The 21,002-nt window shown below is 39.7% G+C and overlaps 1 protein-coding gene across 9 annotated transcripts in view; it reads right to left on the bottom strand.

Annotated features, from left to right (window-relative positions):
* Nucleotides 1-21,002, bottom strand: part of LOC133268341 (BEN domain-containing protein 5) — a 951,280-nt gene that overhangs the window by 330,322 nt on the left and 599,956 nt on the right. For 7 of the 9 annotated variants that reach the window (XM_061451274.1, XM_061451281.1, XM_061451276.1 and 4 more), the window contains one exon: nucleotides 17,774-17,967. The exons of the other annotated variants lie outside the window; for them this stretch is intronic. In XM_061451274.1, the coding sequence (XP_061307258.1) occupies nucleotides 17,807-17,967 (161 nt within the window). In that variant the 3' untranslated portion in view covers nucleotides 17,774-17,806. Of the gene's footprint in view, nucleotides 1-17,773; nucleotides 17,968-21,002 lie in introns of those variants that run through there. 9 annotated transcript variants of the gene reach the window in all.

Raw genomic sequence — 21,002 nt, 5'->3', positions numbered from 1 at the left:
CAATCCAGGTTCATTCTTTTCCCACTCAGTACAATGTCCACCTGATAACTTGTCCTCACCAAATACCTCCACCTCCTTTTCTCACTACTCCAAGTCAACAGCCCATACTCCTGTCCCAGATCTTGTAAGACCTCTCTGCAGCATGCCTACACCCCACTGATAGTCTTGTCCCAAACCCCCTCATTTCTCTCCTTTATTGCTTACTTTTAATCAACCTTGAGTTTGACAGCCGGCTACCTATGGAGTTACTACAAATAACTCCTAGTATTTTTTTACAGAAAGCGGCAGGTCTGATGGAGAAAAGCAGAAGTCAGAACTCATAAAGACAGCGATCTTAACTTACCTAAAGAGACAGAATGAAGAAAATCAGAAGGATAACTTGTGTCTCCTATAATATTCTAGCAAGGAAAGTGACAGAACCTTCAGGAAATAATCCAAAGAAACAAAGGAAGAGAAAGAAAACCAGAAGAAACCAGGTACAGAAGAAATTTCAGTGACGCAGAAGTCACAGAAGGTGATCTAGGAATTCAAATTAGACAGAAGAAGTCACATTAAAGATGATCTAGGACCTCCAAATGAAGACAGCTCGTGCAATGAGTTTAGGATTGAAAGGCAAAATCAGATGGGATGGTGTTCCAAGCAGCAAGTGAAGACAAGCATTTTAAGGCAAATGAAACATTCTGAAAGAGGAAAGTACCAACACAGGCTGTTGTAATAGATCAGACTTTTTGCAACAGACAGAAGACTACATTGGGAGGAAGGAGGATTAAGATTCATAGCTCTCAAAGCAACCAAGGCAGCAAGTTTAAGAAACCTTTGCCACACAACATCTCCATTTCCAAGTCCCTGATGCAAGGGAGGGAAGTTCTCTGAAAGGGCTTTGTGAGCTATGAGCACACAAGCACAGAATAAGCATCAGTTTTAGATTATTTTACAGAAATCTTATAGCATTTTTTTTTTTTGCCCTTCCCTCCTTTGGAAAGACACAAACAACATTTGTTTTGCCTCAATTCACAGCCAAGATGGATTTGGAGCTTGAAATGACCCTGCTTTTCTCACTGTAAACATCTGATGAGGCCACAAAGGACCAGAGAGTATCAGAGTTCATCAGGCATCCATCAAAATATTCCCTACCTTTTCTTCATCTCTACTCCTATGTAAAGAACTTGTGTTTTCACACCTCAAGATCCTTTAAAAGGTAAATTGTGTTTGACAACCTATGCTTCATTTTTGGTAGGTAAAAGATTGATGTCTACTGTTTTACATCACTATCACCGATGATTCGCAGACTTATAGCAAATGAAATGACATTTGTTGTTTTTTCCCATAAACTGATATTAAACTTTTCTCCCTTAGACCTTTTGGACTGTCTCGTATATGACAGCATTTCATCCGTATTCCAGCCAAATGTCATATCTGGTGTCATATCAGGTAGAACAAAGTTAGACAGACTCAGAAAGCACAGAACAATAGAGGCATTTTGCATTTCTAACCAGCATGCAACATGTCCACTGGCAATAACCTTACGGATGAAAAGATTCACTTTATTAACAGAGCACTTGTATGGGCTATGGCTGCTGTGAAAACAACTACCAATGGAGCCAGGCATTGGAAAGCTCTCAGTAGAACTATTTAGTGACAGAGGAGACTCTGAACCACAATATTTCATTGGCTTCAACATTTCTGCTCTGAAAGTTTAGTGTTTGGATAATTTATTTAGGTAGAGAGGAGTAAGTTGCTCAACTTGTTAAACCACTGCAAGGGGAAGTTCACAATGAAATATGCTCCTACACAGGCAACATGGTTTTCATGGGCACAAAGAAGGACGGGATACTAAAGTTGGAGAATACTAAAACTAGAAGCAAGGGCCATTGCATTCAGTGTCCAAATATTTGGCATTTACAGAGCAATAACTGATCTGTGAACGGGACACGACTTAGAAATTAAGAATGGTTGTCTACAAAAAGGCAGTTACAGACTAGTAAATCAGTACTCACAGCCGGTGAAACGAAACATAGAAGCTGATGGTTTTGGGAACCATAATACACTGAACATTTTAAAATCCTTTATTTGCCACCTCCTCTACTCCAACAAAGGTAAGTCCTACATCGGGTATTTGTTACCCTTAGTCATTAAGGTTAGATTCATTTAGTGACACTGCCAACAGCGTAACCTGGACACATGCCCACAGCATTCACACATGGGCCACCCTCTCCCAAGCCATTTGCTGCAGTCAAGCCTTCCTCACTTTTACTTCATCAATGGCCACCTCTCCCTCTCTCACATTTTAATTGTGTGTATCCTATTTTGGTCTGTTAGCTCCCAGTCTCCGCCAAACAGCTGGGTAACTTTGGCTGGAATCCATAATTAACATAAGCTGTTTTTAACCTCTTGATACCAAGGCCTTTTACATGGTTCCCCCAAATGACCTCTGTGCACAAGACCCTGCTATTAGAATAAGCCACCATATGCAAACCACTGACGTCCTGAGACAGCTGTCCAGAGGTGCTTATTCACAGCCTGGTCCTACACGGCATTTGTGCAGTATCACAGACCAGCAAATTACTGTAACCCTTTCTGACCCAAACACATCCTAATGCAGCACTGGAAACAGCAACACTCTGGAGGACCTCTGGGTGCATTTCAACAGTGTTTGAGCTCTAGTTCTTACTGTTCTGGTGTCCAAGCTCTCTTCTAGAATAAAACAATCACATTTCCTATCTGAAGTGGTATTGCACGGCATCCTGTCTGCAGCTGCAGTATGGCAAAGGGGCCAACCTGCCTGATGAGGGCAGGATTGCTGCAGGGGCAAGAGGTTGAACCAGAGGTATTTATCTCACCATTTAAAAGCTTAGTTGTGATTGACAAGTAGAAGCTGCCAATGTTCAGTTGCTCCTCTTTGCCCCGCAGCAGCACTGAAGCACAGCTGTGTCTGAGTTGCATGTAGCTTGAAATTTGCCGATGGAAAGACTTTTAGAGCAAAAGTTTGTCTACTTTTTCCAACTTTCCAGCTCTCAAATGAAGGTATCAAACCCTGCTTCTCTTGAAAAATCAGGACGTTTCTACTTCGGAGGTTAAATGAGGACTTGCATGCTGATTCACAAATGGTGACTTACATAACTTCTCAAGGAAATGTATGTAGCATAGCGTGCATCGGTTGTCTGAAGGATACAGGTGATGCGCCACTTGAAGAGAAGGTATTAGTAAGTACTTGGCAGCGGGGGGTAGGCTGTTCCTCTTTAATTGCAAAGACGCACAAAGCACAAGCAGTTCTTTGCTTGCATGAGCAGCTCCGTCATCAAGTGGTTATTCAGAGAGGAACACACCACTCTCAGAGGCTGCATTCCCCATTTCAGCCATTAGGACACAAAACCTGGAAAAACTACGCACATTTGAGCCTGCATGCTTGAAAGCCCCCAAATATTAGTGTTGATTCAGTAATTCAAGAGATACACTGAGAATCGCATCACTAAATATCAGTTTGCCTTCATTTTTTTTTCCCATTCAGAGAGAACAGAATGAGAAATCATTAGTTTACTTTTGGCTTCAATACAAAACAGTGCATTCTCCGAGGCAGCGACCATCCGTTCCGTCGATGCTAGCAGAGCACTTACAGCAGCGAGGTCCTGGTCCAGGACTGGGGTTGCTAAGCAATATGGAAATACAAATAATAAACGAATAACAGCCACCTGCAAAAGATTACACGCTGAATTGTACCTTACCATGAAAGCTTGTTCCAAACTTCCTCTCGTTTGGATTCAAATTTGCCGAAATTAAATTTAAAGAGAAGGAACGATTATTGTACAGAATGTTTAGAGGGATGTAAACACTTCCTTTTTCTATTACTGTGATTCACTTCAGGGTTTGTTTTTTTCTGTGAGGCATTTAAAGCATGCAGCTCTACAGAATACAATGTCTGGTTTACTTATTACAGCACAGACTTGGAACTACTTAAATACCTTTTTCTGCCAATGTGTATTTGTGATTCCCATATTTAAAGTGTGACTGCTATTCTGTGTACAAATGTGTTGTTAGCATGATCTATGTCAGGACAGTGTTTGCATTCCGCATCAGAGAAGATTAAAAGCTGCCCATACAAAATCCTCTCTACAATGCACAGCAGTGTGAACACACCATACTAGGAAATCTCACAGAAGAAACTTCCTCTCAAGGCCACCTCAGATTTGCTGTATCTGCCCTGAGCTCGAGCAATACGGTTGCTACCACATATCCCTTATGAAGGCAGATTCCTTCTCTGTAGGCTTGGTTTGTAAACCATTGGAAAGGTTCCCATTGACTTTAATAGGCAGACAGTACTGCCCTGTGCCACATCCCACAGCAAGGGTCAGGCAGGGCTGCAGATGAATTGCACAGAACACTCAGAGATCAAGGAATGAACAGGATCATCAGACTCAGGGCTTGAGGAGTTGATTATGACTTTAGAATTTGATCCAGATAGTTAAAAAACCAAAAGATACAGTCTTTTATCTAGATTTTTGTTGCCCTAGGATCTGTGAATAAGTATGGGTCTGATTTTGTGTAATAGGAAACTTCCACAAATAAAACTAATTTGGGGTCATTCTGTTTCAAGTGAAACGGTGGGAAGTGATTAAAAATCCCTATTTTTGGATCCCTCTTCACTCAAGCCCTTGGCATTCCTGGCAGTGCTCAAGGCCAGGTTGGACAGGGCTTTAAGCAACCTGCTTTAGTGGAAGGTGTCCCTGCCTCTGGCAGGGGCCTTGGAAATAGATGATCTTTAAGGTCCCTTCCAACCCAAACCATTCTATGATCCACCTCACCCACAGCAGCACCGAGAGTCCTGTTCTTACTATGCATCAGGAGCCACAGTACCCCTCACATGTGCACCTCCACAGCAAAATCCTGAAGTAGTTCAATTTTTATTGGCTTGCACAGAAGAGGTTTAAGCTTGCACTTGCTGTAAACCAAATGCTCTCAACACAGAAACAGTTATTCACTAAGCTGCAGCAATTTAATTGCAAATTCAAGCCTTTGTCATCAAGAGATTATCCTGTGTAGGGATAAACACTATTCTCAACCTTTGTACACCACTCGGGTAGTCTTACCCAGTACCCAAAATAAACAAAAAAGGTAATTTAGCCTATTTTTTAGGGTTTTTTAAGTTAAGAAGCTTACAGTTGGAGAGCTTTCTCCCTGGCTCGGAGGCAGGAGAGTGGCCTCAGAGGATGGACAGGTAAAGCTGCATGCAAATCCCAAAGTAGAAACTTCTGTGAAAACATGGTTTCGGAAGAAATAAAGCAAGCCAAGGCAGTGCTGCAGCAGCAGAGGAAGTGATGCTCATCCAGACTACGAGGATGTACCATGTTACGCAGCCAGATGCAAAGCTCAGTATTTGGTTTTTCACGAATGCGCTCCCTGTAACTTGGTTACTTAGGGGATTTCACTCTGCATTATTACTTAAGCTCACAATCACTCCATGCTTTCAGACTGGTCTGTGCAATGAACACAAAGACGACAAACAGAATTGGAGGCATCAGGGAGAAACATGGATATTTGTGGGTTTTTTCAGAGATATTACACACGCAGTACAAGAGTTGGAAAGTTTCAAATGAATCTTCCTAGAAGTCCTCATGATAAGTGCTACTGAAAGCAAATACAGATGATTGTGGCATTAGGTACGATCAGCTCACCCGAGCTATTCGTCTTTAATAAATACATAAATAAAACCATCAGTGGAGCTTAGCCTGGTATTGCCACAATAGCCAGGAAAAGTACCTTGGTACCCCAAGAAAACATATCCATCAAAATATCAGTGGCTAAAATATCCAGGCTTCACTTTCCAAAGCTTACCCAAGAGCTTTGAAAACTCAGTTAATTTATCTTCCAGATGGCTTTCCAGATCCCAGCCTCGAGTTTGCACTGACATACACCACAGTTTCTACAAGCCTTTGGACAGTCTCCTGATAAAAAACACACAGTGTTGTTTGACTTTTAGAGCAGAGGACTTGAGATTATGTCATTAGTGCTCATTTCTGACTTAAGGCATGATGCTGAACGAGTCACCAGCTCCTTATTCCTAAGCATTATGTCATTTACTGTTAGGAAAACTACCTTCCCCACTGGGAAAATCTGAGGCTTCATTAAATGTTTACAAGCAGTTTTAAACTAGATATAAATCTACATAAAAGAAAAGATAGTTTTCATACAAACACAGACCCTAGAGACATCTATTAATGGCACCATACTGGAAAGCAACATCCATATGACGTGACAGAGGAGAAATCTCGGGTGGGAAGAAAAGATCCCTCAAGATGACTTTTGGGAGTGGAACAATGAAGGTGGGATGAAGTTTGACAGCCTAAATACAAGTTCAATGGACTGATAGGAAGCCTGGTAGGAGCTCAAAGGAAGGATAACAACCTCAGCAGAACTACAGATTACTGCTGAATTATGAGCCCTCAGCATGACAAAGCCATGAACAGCGAAGAAGATACTACTAGAGAAAGGCATTTCTAAAAAGATAACATCACTGTGTAACATACTGTTACCTCCCCAGATAAAACTCAGCACCAAACATTACTGATCAGAAAAGATCAGACAAGTACAGAAGCAGCTGACTAGGATAAGAGCAGATGAATCTGTGAGCATACCTCCCAAGCAGAAGTTAAAACAGTTCAGCCTAGCAAAGGTAGAGTGGATATGATCTCCCATAAACTCTTCAAAGACAGGAAAAAACTGTAAATTTGGCAGCAACATCTGCTCAAGGATAAACAGAGATGCACTGCTCATAAATAAATTCAAACTGGAATTTAGAGCAGGACAAATAAAATAATCAAGTCCTGAAGAACAATGTTCTAGGCTTATCTACTATTATGTGTAGGAAGAGCAGGGCAGGAACTGATGCACCTGCATAACGTTGGGCCTTTGATAGTACTGGACAAGTAACTTCCATCCTGTGCGACAAAGTCCAACAGCAGGTCCATATACCCCCAATGCTTCGTTGCTGGAGAAGAGTGCTATACTTCCCAAAATGAACAAGTTGATCTTATAGTGTATAAATCCTTCCTTTCCATAATACACTGTAGTGTTTAATTCACACTAAATATCATCTTATTCCTCTATGTATCTGACACATTGATACATTTGTCTTTGATTGACCTGCAGCAATGCAATTTAGGCTACAGCTGGAATTGTAACTTCACTGTCTGTTCCTTCCTTCGAGGGTACATATTATGATGCATGAATTTCTGATTTGACAAAGTACTTGTGCTCTATTTAATACATCCTTCCCTGGTTTTCAGTGTAATAACACACCCAGTACCCATAATGCTGCAGAGAGAACTCACATTGTCTACCATCATCCTTAATACAGAACATTAATTGGCATCTTTCTACAGGCAAAATAACTCCAGATGAATTTAAGGACACAAGAAAGAGATTGGCACATAGCTTACAGCACTGGGAGATAGCTAGGGATTAGCAGCAGCAGGACTTTCTGTCCTGAGCTCAGACTCCACTAACCAGTTCCAAGGGATTCACAGTTCTGCAAGGATGTAGGTCATGCCAGAGGGGACACACAAAGTCCTGCAGGAGCCCAGAGGCAATTAAAAGCGGTGATGCAGCTGAGCATCACCACAGGCAGTGAAAAGGGTCTTCCCCTGAGACTGAAAAGAACAGGCAAAAGCCATCTATTCATCTTCCATGTCTCTGACAAGAAGAATGACTTGGTTTTAAAGCCTTTAAAATGCAATGAGTCACTTCTCAAAAGAGGTCACTGGTTACTCAATTTTTGCTGAAGTATTTAATAAAGAGAAAGCCCTTGAATAACAAATATGAACTCCTTTCATCATTCTGTATCTGTTTCTTCCAGTAATTACATTTGGGGTACCTGACAGTACAAACAGGTATTCTCACATGCACAGTACAGGCAACACCAGCCAACAAGACATCCTTCTGCTGAAAAACTCCACTAAAGTTTATTTCCCAGATGAGAAAAGAGTTTAATTGTTAGCCAGCAACAAAAGAGCCTCAACTTTTGCAGAACTGCCTTACTGAACCATAGAACTCTAAGAACTATAATGAACTGTATGTAAGAACTATACTGAACTATTGAACTATATGAACTGTTCCTTGTTCAAGTACAACAAAGTGCCATGCAGGTTCACTGAGGAGTGGGTTAGAGGAACTTCTCACAAAGTACCAGCTTGGGAGAAACCCAACTGTAAGTGCATACATCAAACTCTATACCGGTGCAGGCTATCCCCCAACTGCAGACTCCCTCATTGCTAATGCCACACAAGTTAACAATAAACTTGACCACCATAAGCTCTTATATTAAACACATAAGGTGAATTTTAAACGCTACAGCACTACAGTGCAGTGGTACATCATACACCATGGAAGTACCGATGATCCCAAACAAACCTGATACAGAAAGATACTCAAATTCTGTCAGTTGTAACAAGCTCACATCCTCACCTGTGGAGCATGGAAGTATGGCAGGGCACAGTGGCTTTCCTCTTGACTAGCATTGTTGCCCTTCTCCCCCTACCAAAGCTAGCTCAGCTAGCTAGCTATTTTGTGGATCCAGAGACAAGACAGCAAAAAAGAGATTGAAAATATGGCAACAACATACTGAAGCTGAAATATCTCATGTACAGGTTCTATCTGACCTCCAGAACAGATTGGACCACTCAGGCAGGAAAACCATGTTCAGCAACACCCATAACGCTGCAAAACATCACCAAGGTCTTGCCCAGAGTGCTTAATAATACTGCAGCATCAGGATGGGATCAGAAGAGAATCTACTCGCTTCTGCACTCAGTATTACAGCACACACTTGAACTGCTCTGATCTTCCTCCTCCCACCATTAAACTTCTAGATAGCTAAAACATACACAACACATCCCAAATCACATGTGAAAGGGCCATCTTCAGTTCCCCCAGAGAGGGAAGAAACCCAGATTTGGCAGAATATTACAAGTATTTTTTTCTTGAGCTCATCAGATGAGGCTCATAACTCTAACAAGATCAACAATGCTGTCCTGTCCATTCTTTGTAAAAGAAACCTGGACAACCCAGCATGTGAGCTTTGAACTGGCAGAGGTATTAAATCCAAATCAATAGGAAATACAAACACATCAATAGGCATTTAAGAGTGAAACATCAATTACTTTTCAAAAGCCACAATACACACATTTTCCGAAGTCTTTATAAAGAGAAATAAGCCACTAACATGATTTCATACCGTTTATAAATGACTAAGTTAATTAACAGGGAATCTTCAGAGACAACAAAGGAAATTTAGAAGAACCTTGCCTGACACTATTCAAAATTCTCAAAAGAAGGCAGATACCTCTTACAAACAGATTAATTGCAAGTTTTTTCCCTTTACCTTGATATAATTTCTGTTTACATATGGTTTTGACCTTCAAAATTCTGGCAAAGAACAATTTTCATTAAACCATCTCAGTGGAGGAAGTTGAGATCCTCATCTGGCCCCTGGGGTTAACAGACAACGTTAATTATTTGGCAGGGATGGTCAGACAAAGTATGTGTAAGTCCTATCCAAAGCAACTTTAATTTATCAAAGTAGACACAGTGAGGGTTGATGTTTAGGAAGCTCTTCTTCTGTCAGCATTCCTTTATGGGATTTGGTTGGAGGCTCCAATCAAATCATTCCACAAAACATGATGTCTGTCTCTCTAAGGATAACCTCCCTTATTCTGAGCATATATAACAGCATAATGATACAATTTCTTCGGCATTCTTTGGCAATTCATGAATATCATCAACCAAGAAAACTCCCATGGCTATCTTGAAGATGGTACAAGATTTAGCAATAATAAACCAACTGAGGCTTCCCTTTCTTCTAAGTTTTATACCCACCTGCTTGGCTGAGCTATGAATACATGAATGAGTTTGGCATGCAGGAAGAACATCCTCTGTCTTGTCGTTGGCACACATGTACCAAGTCAAGGAGGAAAGCACATTAGAGATAAATACTAATTTCAAGAATAATACTTTTACTTAATACAGTAAAAAGGAATTAAACTGGGACATCAGTCGGTCAAGAATCAATTAAATATCAGGATTTTTTTTACTAGAGGCAAACTAAGCCCTACAAAATAAAATTACAACTATTTAATGACATTCTAATCAAAGTAATGTGTCCTAAACCACAAGATTGTATCACATTAACTAAACCAAATATAGTATTTAAGGGAGTATCAAGAACTCCTCTATAGGAATCCTTTACATACAACTAAAATAAATTTGGGTAGATGTAAAGGGAAAATATTACAAAAATTAATCACATCTTAGAAACTGTGTGGCAGTAGAAGACTGAAGAAACCCAGTCCATCGAGATGTAAACAAGATGGGGAAATACCGAGGCAAGATATTGAGAGGTTTAAATCAAGACCCAGGAATTAGGAAGAGTTAATTCACAGAGAAATAAGGCACAACATTGAGCAGCGAGGGTACTTACCCACCGTAATAACCTACCAAAGGAAAAGATGGATTTAACACTTACTCTAGACTGCTTGGTTCATTAAGCAGCATGCTGCGGTCCAGCCAAGGTTTCTCTTCAGAGAAGCAACCAAGCAAAGCTTTGATGTGTTCTGCAGGGGACATCTCATCGAATGACCCACCAGCAGATACACCAGAGCCTGCAGCCTTTCCACTCATATTTAGGCACTCAACAGCTAAGAACATCCTTCTCAAGAACCGTGCTTAGATCACAGAACTCTGAAATAGCTCTTTCTTCCCCAGATCGACAGGTGGCTGTTTCTCATGTAGTAAATGGAAAAAGGGAGTCCCAAAAGGCAATTTAAAGTCATAAATCAGTATAATCTCTCAAAGCGCCTAATGCTTTCCGTTGCTCATCTGATGGAAATGACATTCCAAGCCTAGGTACTGCAATTAGGGGGGAAACTTCCAGGACACTGAGCCTCTGAAAAAGCATGGGAACCTGCTTTGAGAAATGAGTGTTTTAAAGAGCTATTGCTGAAAGATCTACTTATTCCATCTTACTACTCTGAGACCTTCAATTAAGAGTAAAATTTTCTTTGTTACAATCTATGCTTTGGCACAGCAAGAAATAAAAGAAGAGAAAATGCTGCTATGTGAAGTCCCTGAACTGCAAAGTCTGCCTTAAGGTGACAGCAATACTACCAGATCTCCTAAGGAAATGCTCTAGCTCAGTGTCACTTATCTCCAGGAATGACAAGCAGGTATTTCACTTCAGAACCCAGCTGACAACTTGGAAGCCAGGAACTGTGAAACGCTTCTCTCTCCTTACCTTTAAGGCAAGCACAGAAGACTGTCTCCCACTTGCAGAAGGAACAGAAACGAAAAAGGAAGACCAAGAAAACAGACAGGGCGGGCTAACATCAGGAAAAGCATCAATTTGTGGATTTACATGGCATAGAGAGATTCACACAGAATAACAGTACATCTATAAACATGCAGCTGTGTAAGCGCACTAGATAGAGGCCCCTGGCTGCATAAGAGAATGCTGATAATTCTCCCTGTTAAACATCAAATTCTTGGCGTGTGTGTTTGGACTTCTTAATTAATAAAACTTCCCAATGACTGAAACCTTAAGTCAAACCACTTGAGATTTTGCTTTTTGGCTACCGACTTCATCTAAATTGCACGCATTAACTCTCTGTGGGAGGGTGAAAAGGCCTGCATGACCCCTCCGTAACCTGTTGCTAGGTTGCCTGTACCATTAGACACAGGGCTTTGTTCCACATTTGGCTGCTGCTGAGTGGATCTAAGTTACTTATTAAGTTTAGTAAAGCCACAGAGTGAAACTTGCATACATTTATCAGTGTGGCAATAAACAACCTTTGCTGTTCGGGATTATACCCTATTATAATAAGGAGTGTGGTTCCTTTCATCGTGCTCCAAAGCAAAAGCGATGCTCCATCATCACCTACATCTCTGCCCAGCCCCAAATTCTACATCCTCATTCCTGTAAAGAGGTACAGTTTAATGCAGACTTAAGGGTACAGTTGGTCCTGGAAAGATCAAAACGTCCATGCAAACACAAAGAAACCAGCAAGTGTTAAAGTATTCCAACATATGACAAAAAAAAAGACAAATCAAAAAGTCAAGTCCTGCTTTCAGTAGTTCTAGTTTTCATAGCGTAAGACTTCAAGAAATGGAAACATGGACCACTAACTCGGAGACAGATGCTTTGCCTCTTCCACCTTAATCCTGCTCATTTTGAGAATTATTCTCTAAAGGTACCTCCATAAATCCCACAGAGGACTCCACATGGGAAGACCATGGCGCATCTGGTTCACAGACACAAAACGTCCAAATGGACTACTTTCAAGTATCAGTGGGCTAATACCCCAACTTAAACGTGGAGAAAGATGTCTCCCATAAAACTTCTCTTTGGTATTACATGAAAAATGGAAAAACATGAAAATACTTTTTTTTTTTAATTAAACCACAATTCATTAAGATTTACATAAACATTTGGGAAGACTTTAAAGACATATTTGGGTATGAAAGAAAGAATAAGAAACTCTCCCATGTAAGCTTTTTAAGTCATCTAAGTCTCATGTGGATAGGGCTGGTACCAGTGTGATATGGCACTATCAAGACAAATTCCCTCAACTGCTGTCCTAGTACATTCTTCACATTCAGCAGGGTGAACACCAAAGGGTGTTCACAGCCAATTCTGATAATCAGCCTATCCCATGAAACCTACATCTTTCTCCACTTCAAAAGCATGAAAGCTCATGCTAACTATAAAAGGATACAAAAGCACCAACAAGTATAATTTATCTTGAATCTCACAGGACTTCTAGCAATTGATATACTACAAGAAAAGCCAAGTCACCTCCAGCCTAGACCTCTCTTGGGTGTTCAGCAAATTTTCTGTGACTGTAAATTAAAATCATCAAAACCTAAAATTTAATATGAAAGTACGGAGCCTGATGCATAAAATATATACACTAATAAAGAGTTTAGTTCTAGTAAGGTTTTACTATCAATAAACAAGGAACATAAAGTTGCCATTCTGCTAAATGTGGAGGAAATAATTTCCTTTGCAGGAAGAAGCTGTCTAGTCAGAAGGCGGCACACAAAATAAGTCCTTTAGGCTCAGCTTCTTCCTTTCCTTCCAGACCTACTTTCATCTCTGTTCTGATCCAGCCACAATGCAAGTTTGTCTGATGTCATAGGCAAGCTATCTTCCTCTTTGTGGTAAACAAATGATGTCACAACCACAGGACTGTTGATTTCACCGCAGGACTGAACAACTGGGCTTCTGATGCACAGAAGGGGAGTTATTATTCAAACATAAACAGCAGAAATAATCACAAAAGTAAAGCAAATGAACAGCCAAGTAAATTAATTCCTTTTTGAATCACTGGTCCTGTTTTCCGAGTCCAAATGATTCTCCTTTCCTATTTAGGAAGCCTCAGGGGATGAAAAAGTGTCCAAGATGGTGAAATTAAAAATTAGCTGCTGAGCATGAAACATGCAATGATTGCACTTCATAACATTTTTATTGCCTCAGTGTTGTATGAATCACTTCACACTTCCACAGTGTTACGATGAAAAAAAAAAATGACACCAATAAAGTCTAAGCAATTGATGTTATGACTTCATCAATCCAAGACTAAAGGCATGCACAGAATAGCAAATACTTTCCAGAGTATTGAGAGAACTACCACCTCATTCTGTAGAAGCGCAAGTTTCATCTTTCTGTCTTTCTGAAGAGTTGTCACTTCTCATACCAGAAGATGGAATAGTGAAATAATACAATACGGCTCCATGTGACACAACATAGCTGTCCCTTTCAGAAACCAGCCAAATTTGGGTTTCTCGAGAGCTACGAATGCAGCTGATGCCCAGGGAGGCTGCAGATAATACAGAATGCTCCCAATTCTCATGGAACGTCTCCCAAGTTCTCACAGAACATTCTCCCTCCTGTGAGGATTCTGCAAGTATGAAGTTGAATTATCTTTACAATTTCACAAATCCAAAAATGTTCAATCTGTTGCTACTTAAAACTTCCAAGAGAAACATTAATCTATGCTTCAGACAACAAAGCACCATTGTATTAATCTATCAGATACAACATCAAAGGTACGGTGCAAAGAAGTGACCTCCTGCAGGGAGATTGCACCTTCTTCTGACAGTCGTGCTCCATAGCTAACTAAATGCAACCCTAAATTCCTTCTACTTATGGTTCAACTTTGACATGATTAAGTATTTAAGTTTGGCTGTATTAAAAAAATCAATCTCCCATCTCTACATGTAATCATCACTAAATCCAAACTTGTTCTGTAATGATTTTTTTTTTCTTCTCTAATAAATACCAGCTTTCATTTTAGTTGAGTGACTACATGTCTTGACTCAGGTATCAAAATCTTTCCTTTGATATAAAATCATTAAGACAAAATAAAGCCCTTTTTGTTAACTCTAATCTTACTTCCTTGTAATTGTGCCAAAGGCACTTTAATATGTATCAGGTCATGAATATCAGAAATTACAGCTGCAGTGTGTGGCAACAAAGGATCAGATTAGTCATATAACAGTAATACCTTCTTCCTTCTTTGATAATAAAGACGCGAACAGTACGCATTGATCTCTCAGGACAAAAAGTCAGTTCTGATACTTATAAATCCAGGTTCACAGTACAAAGTAATAGCCCTACACAAACCTCAGAACGATGAACGAGGGGTATTACAGGGTGTAATAAAACCTACTTCACTTTATGTCAAAATTCTCTCCTGTCTCATACGATGTACAGGTACAAAGTTAAGCTGGAGTAGGAAAAAGTTAGTAGGCACTGTTTTCACATAGTTTCCTACGGTAGATTCATGGGAGATGCATTTTGAACAAAGGAAAACTATGTACAGGCAGACACAATTATGGAAGAATTAATGTACCAACAAGAACAGCACTGGCCATAAATGTAGTATAACTATATATAATATAGTGAAATGAGATTCAGTTAATTTATAGATCAGTATTTCGATGCAGAAGCTTGAATTTTTTCTTGGGTAATGCTGAAACACATGACAACTGTAGCCTATTTCCTAACTTGAAACAGACACACATGAAAGTCTTATATGGGTTTCATACAGACTCATGGGGAGGCAAAAGACAAGAGTAATGGCCAAATACAAGTTATTCACACACACCTGCTACCCACTACAGAGCCCTCCACACATTGCCTTACAATTACAGTGTATAAAACTGGCTTGTTACAAGTTCCAGCCAAAGATTTAGTTCAAGTCATAGTATAATACCTTTATACTATAGTATATTACCTTTAATACATCTTATTCCTTTACCATAACTCAACAAAGCTTCAGGCAATGCTCACATACACCACCAGTTGCCCAGTCCAAAAGACATCATATCAGACCCCACACTAAAACACTTTAAAGGGAAGTGAACCATTTTGTGACGTCAAATACTTTTGTTGAACTCCACTAAAAACTGTTTGCTGGGCCTGGGCTCACAAACCCCAGGAAGCAATAACAAAGACTTCCAAGGTACCTGTCCCCCAGTGAGAACAGTTAAATTCTCCAGCAATACGCAGCATTAACATCTGATGGGACAGGAAAGCCTTAAAAAGACAATGCTAGTTTTGCAGAAACACACAAAATCACTGATTTTTGGGGTGAGGCTGGAGTCCTAACTCTAATTAAATTCTAATCTGCTTTTCCCAGGTTTCCTAAAACACTGTCTCAAACAGGCTTATCTTCTAAGAACTGCAGCCTGATCTTCTCATTAAAGAATCTGTTACAATGAAAACACATTAGTACTAAAGCCATAAAAGACTGAAGAAATTATGGGCATTTTTCCCCAAATTAGTGGATTGTCCTAGCATCACTTTAAAAACAAACATATCCACAAGTCTGCTTGAAAAGCAGGAACTTGCTGCTTTAAGTGATTCTTCAATGTTATCTCTATTTTGTTCTTTATTCAATAGAAGAATACATGCACTGACATTATAAACACTAATTTTCTATTTAGCATCCCAAATTGGGAAGCATAAACATTTATGCACTTCATTAAACACTACCTAAGAACACTTTGTGATTAACAGGAGACAAGCTAGGCTGTTAAATGCAATTTCAGGGCACACATAAGCCACCGTAAAAAGACACTTCTCCTCTTCTCATCCTTTGCTATGAATGCTCCCTGGCTCCATCCTTTTGCAACCAGGTCTTATGAAATGAACCTTGGAAATCAGAGAGATCCAATGTATCTGTGCAATCACAAGTGCCAGTTCAAGGGAAGGGACGAGAACGCAGGGATGTGAGCAGGGAAAGCAGCGCGTACCTGTTTGGCATAGACTAGATTGGCACACGCCAATCATGAAATTGCACTTTCAAAAGCATAAAACAAACACTTATGTCCTGAATTAAGATATCATTTAAGGACATGTGGTGCACAGGAAGAGACATGTTGTTTTTCTGCATCTCTTTAAGCACGCACTGCAGTTCCAGCACACTTCCTCCTCTCCCCTCCCTTCCTTCAATCCACCACAGCCCTTTAAAGAATCCTTACATTGCTCCTTTCCAAATCACCTATGCACACAGGACACTGAAACAGGTTTAACGTTAGGGTATACCAGTGCTAATAGGAAGATGATAAGAAATGGCATGTCTTTCAAAACTACAGGAAGCAGAATTGAAGCGGTAGAAAAGAAACAAATGCGGATACTCGGGAACAGCCAGCCTGAAAGCAGATAACCACACCTGTGTGCACGAAATAGATGGAAGGTTAACTAAGATCACTAAGATCACAATCCCCCAAATTCATCAGTCCAGGCCCTAAGTTATCTCTACAAATTGTATTTGCAGAATCTTTCATGAAACAAAACGTCAGGTTATTTTCTTTCCCTTACAGACAATAAATTATAATTCAGACAATAGATTATTCCTTATAAATTTGCATCACAATTCTAACTTCAATGTAGAAAATTATTTTTATTTACTTTTGTGCTAAAAGTGTCCATTGTTAAATTATGGACTCAGACAAAGTGGTACTAAATTTTCTGTTATACACAACTTTGCCGTACTGTGGCAATCCTTAATCATTTGAAAATACAAATACACTAAAATATAGTGTTTCAAGAACAGTAATATGGACATACTGAAGAGCTTTGTACCATAACCAGAAATCTGAAAAGTGCCTTCACTCCTGAAAAAGAACTGCTGTTAGATTTATTTAGTTTTTTAATTAAATGTCGATTTTACAGCTTTGGGTTCTTTGTTGTTAAACTGTGATGGCAATGGTGATCTATTTAGAAGATAGTAAGTGAAAAAGAAGCATTCTTCATGTGTTTTTGACCAAATATATTGTTAGAGAGCAAAACAAAGATTTATAAAAACAAGCGATTCAAATTTCAGTTCAGAAAAAACACTTTGTAAAATACAATAACCCCCTTTTCAATAGCAAAGTAGATTCTGTACAGTTCTTCCATCTTAGCCGATGTTTACTGTAGCCTAGATGCACTGACTCCAGTAAAACAAATTGTAGGCAAAATGGGTTGGTGTTTGCAGAATTACAACCTATATACAGAAGTGCAGTTAGCATACTACAACTCATTGCAAAAACCTTTGAAAATTCAGTTTCACTGGCAGTAGACTTACAATGTATCTTACATTATTTAAAAGTAGGTTGCACCATAGAAAGGCTTTTGACAGAAGCGTTCAAAAAATGATTCAGATTATAGGAGAGTAACGCTTCACGTCAGCTTCTCTCATCTGCAGAAATGCCACACAAATAAAAAAACCCAACACTTAAGTAAAACACTAAGATTTTATTAAAAATCCAAAATTTATTGCAAATTGTACTTTGCACTTTCCCTCCTTTCTTCATTTTTACATGACTTGTTGATATCCATTATTTTTTCACAGATGTACTTGTTGACTTTGGAGAGTCTCTGTGCAATTTCAGTTTCATCCACAGTTTCTTGTGCTATTCTATCATATAAACATTCTGGGGAGAAAAAAAAAAAAAAGAAAGAAATGAGCCATTAGGATATTTTTAGAGAAGAATATAGCCCTGCTTTGGGCTAACTAGACAGCACTGAGTAAGCACTGTGTATAACTGTTGCAAGACAACAGAAGCTTTCCTTGATTCATTGGCTATCTTGTCAAGGTCAAGATTTTCCACCAGGCTTGAATCTTTGGCATAGCCAATTTCCAGTTATGCTGTGACTACATTAATAGGTTTTCTATAGAGAAGCAAGGCTAAATCAAGGCTTTTACAGTCTGTCCTGTATGCCTAACATTTTATTTGTCCACAGCTCCACAGCAGATTTAGAATCGTTTCCCAGGTGAATGGTGTCACCAGAACTGTTGTTACCTACAGTTTCCTGTGAGTCACTCCTACCTTCACACCTTCAGGACAGTTAAGTAAATAATAATGGTTAGGAAGAGCAGCAGTAACCAGTAGGAGAAGACATTAACTGAGTTATGTTATTCTTAAAATCTGTTCAAATTACACTGATGTCTGTATCTTTACCAGATGCCCCATCCTGGGCATATTTTGCTTTTATTAGTAGATTATTCAGGGTGAGAAACATCTTCTTGAACATTTGCACAGTACACTTAACTGGAGTACAAAAAGCAAGCAACAGTAATAACTGCACAAGCAACGACAGCAATGAAAGTCGACACAATTCTGCTTCACAGAGTCGGTAGCTGAGTGCCAGAATCCTGCAGAAGCTACTGAAATCAGACATGGTGCAATAAACCCAACTCTTTAGTGTCACACAGGTTTGTTTTTTTTTATTTTCTGGTTTTCATAACCAGAACGACAGTTTTTTGTCATGCAGGCTTCCCAGATTGGTCAAACAAACTCTGCTTTGCTTTGCCTAGTAATCTATTCCAGTAGCCGTCTATTGCTTCACATACAGAAAGCCACAGAGATTAACGCTTAATTAACATGGTTTACAACGTTTCTAAAGAGTCATATTAAAAAGTTATGAAAATTAAGTACTATGCAAGCTTTGTAGTTCATTTAGAAACCTCTCAGAAGTTTTATAAAAGGTTATTTTGCATTAATAAGGTTTATAACAGTGCTCATGCATCATACTTCTTATAATTCCTTTATTACATACCACACAGTAGGTTTTTTTAAGAAGCTAGAGATATCAGACACATTAAGAGCTAATGCTGTTGTTCAAAAACCTATTTTAAATAAGTTAGTCTGTCCACAGAATGATGAGAACATCTAAACCAATGTCAATTTCATGTTGTAAGAGCTACTGAATATAAAAGAAATAACATTAATCGACATGCAGCCTGACAGCTGAAATGCTAATCACCAGTAAACTATGATTTGAAATATACCACCTAAGAGGAGGCACATCACCGAGAACCTGAAGAAACCCAGGGCATTTGTAGGACACAAGCCTGCACTACAGGAATACTCCAGGTTGCAGCAGATACACCTAGTAAGGTGAACTTCCAGTAAAAGACAGGCTATGTTACTAGCTTAGCCACAATGTCAAGCAAGGAATCGCTTGACAGAAATCATTCATCGGCTGTGAATCTTAAAGTCATCTGACCCAGACAGATCCATGATCATCAGTTTCTCCTCTTCCATCTCTATGAAGGACCACAGAAATAGTAGTTTAGTACTCACAGAAGGATGCTGGCTTAGGGGCTCTAAAGAGCGATTTGGGGGTTCTGCTGCTTTTTTAGCTTTACAGAAACATAGAGATACTCCTTCTGACTGGATCAAAGATTCAAGCAGACCTCAAGACTAACAAGGAGCTTTACTTCTTTCTGCCCTGCCCGACCCATTCATTGGCTACATAAACTCTAACTTCCTCACATTTCACTGTCTGTCCACTTGATACTCATTTGTTTTGTTTTCTTCTCCACAACAAATTATTTGATCACTTCCAGCTTTCCAGGAAACACTGCTGGCATGATGGGGCAAGGCGGGCTAACACTGACGCAAACGAAAAAGACATAACAACGTGGATAATCATGGTTATGTGCCACTTAGCACCACTGATACAGGAAGTCTGCCTGCTGCCACCTAAAACACTGGCCATGCAGTAAAACTGGTTCAAGAGAAGACTGTACAGGCCTGAGTCTAACAAACAGAGAATCAAAGACAAGATGGAAAAAACACTGGAAGGAGGAACATGGGAAAACCAGGGTGTGGAACACTAGAATTCAAACGGCGGTCAGGGTTGGAAGCAAAAGTATGACAGAAAACATAGGAAAATGAGGAAATAGGGAAGTGCTGAAATGCTGGCGAGTGTGAAGGTATGGAAGAGAGGGAAGGGCCCCATCTACCTCTCACCATGTACTTCCAAAGTCACTGGAGTCAAAACAAGGGGAGTTAGAAGAAAGCCATCACTTAACTGGCTCAAACAATAGAGAGTGGGCCTGACTGAAGTAGAAGAAACTCTCACATAAGCAATCCTGCCAGCGGTACTGAGGAGCAACAGCCTCCGACAGCAAAACTAAAGAGTTCCCTGCAGTGGGCCAGGGAGAAATAACTCCTTCTTACTGTGCGCTTGTAAGTGTGCATCTGGGTAACCAATTCTCCTTCCCATTAGGAGCTGACAAGGGTAGCGATAGCTACAGTGTGGATTCCTTATGTGGCCAGTACATCATTACCTTGCTTCATGTGTTAGAATTGTACGAAAAGGTCCTGGCCAAAACTGGAAAATCAGCATGAACAGCTTGCACTTCCACATATATTCTCGAAGCAATTAGTAAAAAAAAAAACCACCATGTCTTTTACTCATTTCTTACAAACTCAGAAAGATGACAGGACAAAGATCAGTTTCCAACTTTTCCCCATGCAACACAGACACACGCATACACTCAAAGAGGAATCATGTTTCTTATTTTCAACACGTGGTACTTGCAAGGCAGTTTACAATAGCTCTTAAAAAGTTTGTAGTTAAGAGCACATAGCAACTTAAAACAGGAAACGCAGAATAATGAAGCTCAATCAAATAGGGAGATTTTTTTCAGCCCAATTGCAATTTAGTATGGACGCAA

The sequence above is a fragment of the Pezoporus flaviventris genome, unplaced genomic scaffold (genome assembly GCF_033815535.1).
Source record: "Pezoporus flaviventris isolate CSIRO_AGI_PZ_B2104156 unplaced genomic scaffold, CSIRO_AGI_Pfla_v1 ptg000013l, whole genome shotgun sequence".
NCBI lineage: Eukaryota > Metazoa > Chordata > Aves > Psittaciformes > Psittacidae > Pezoporus > Pezoporus flaviventris.
Note: the sequence above shows the minus strand (reverse complement) of the source record. Positions and strands in the feature narration are given on the sequence as shown.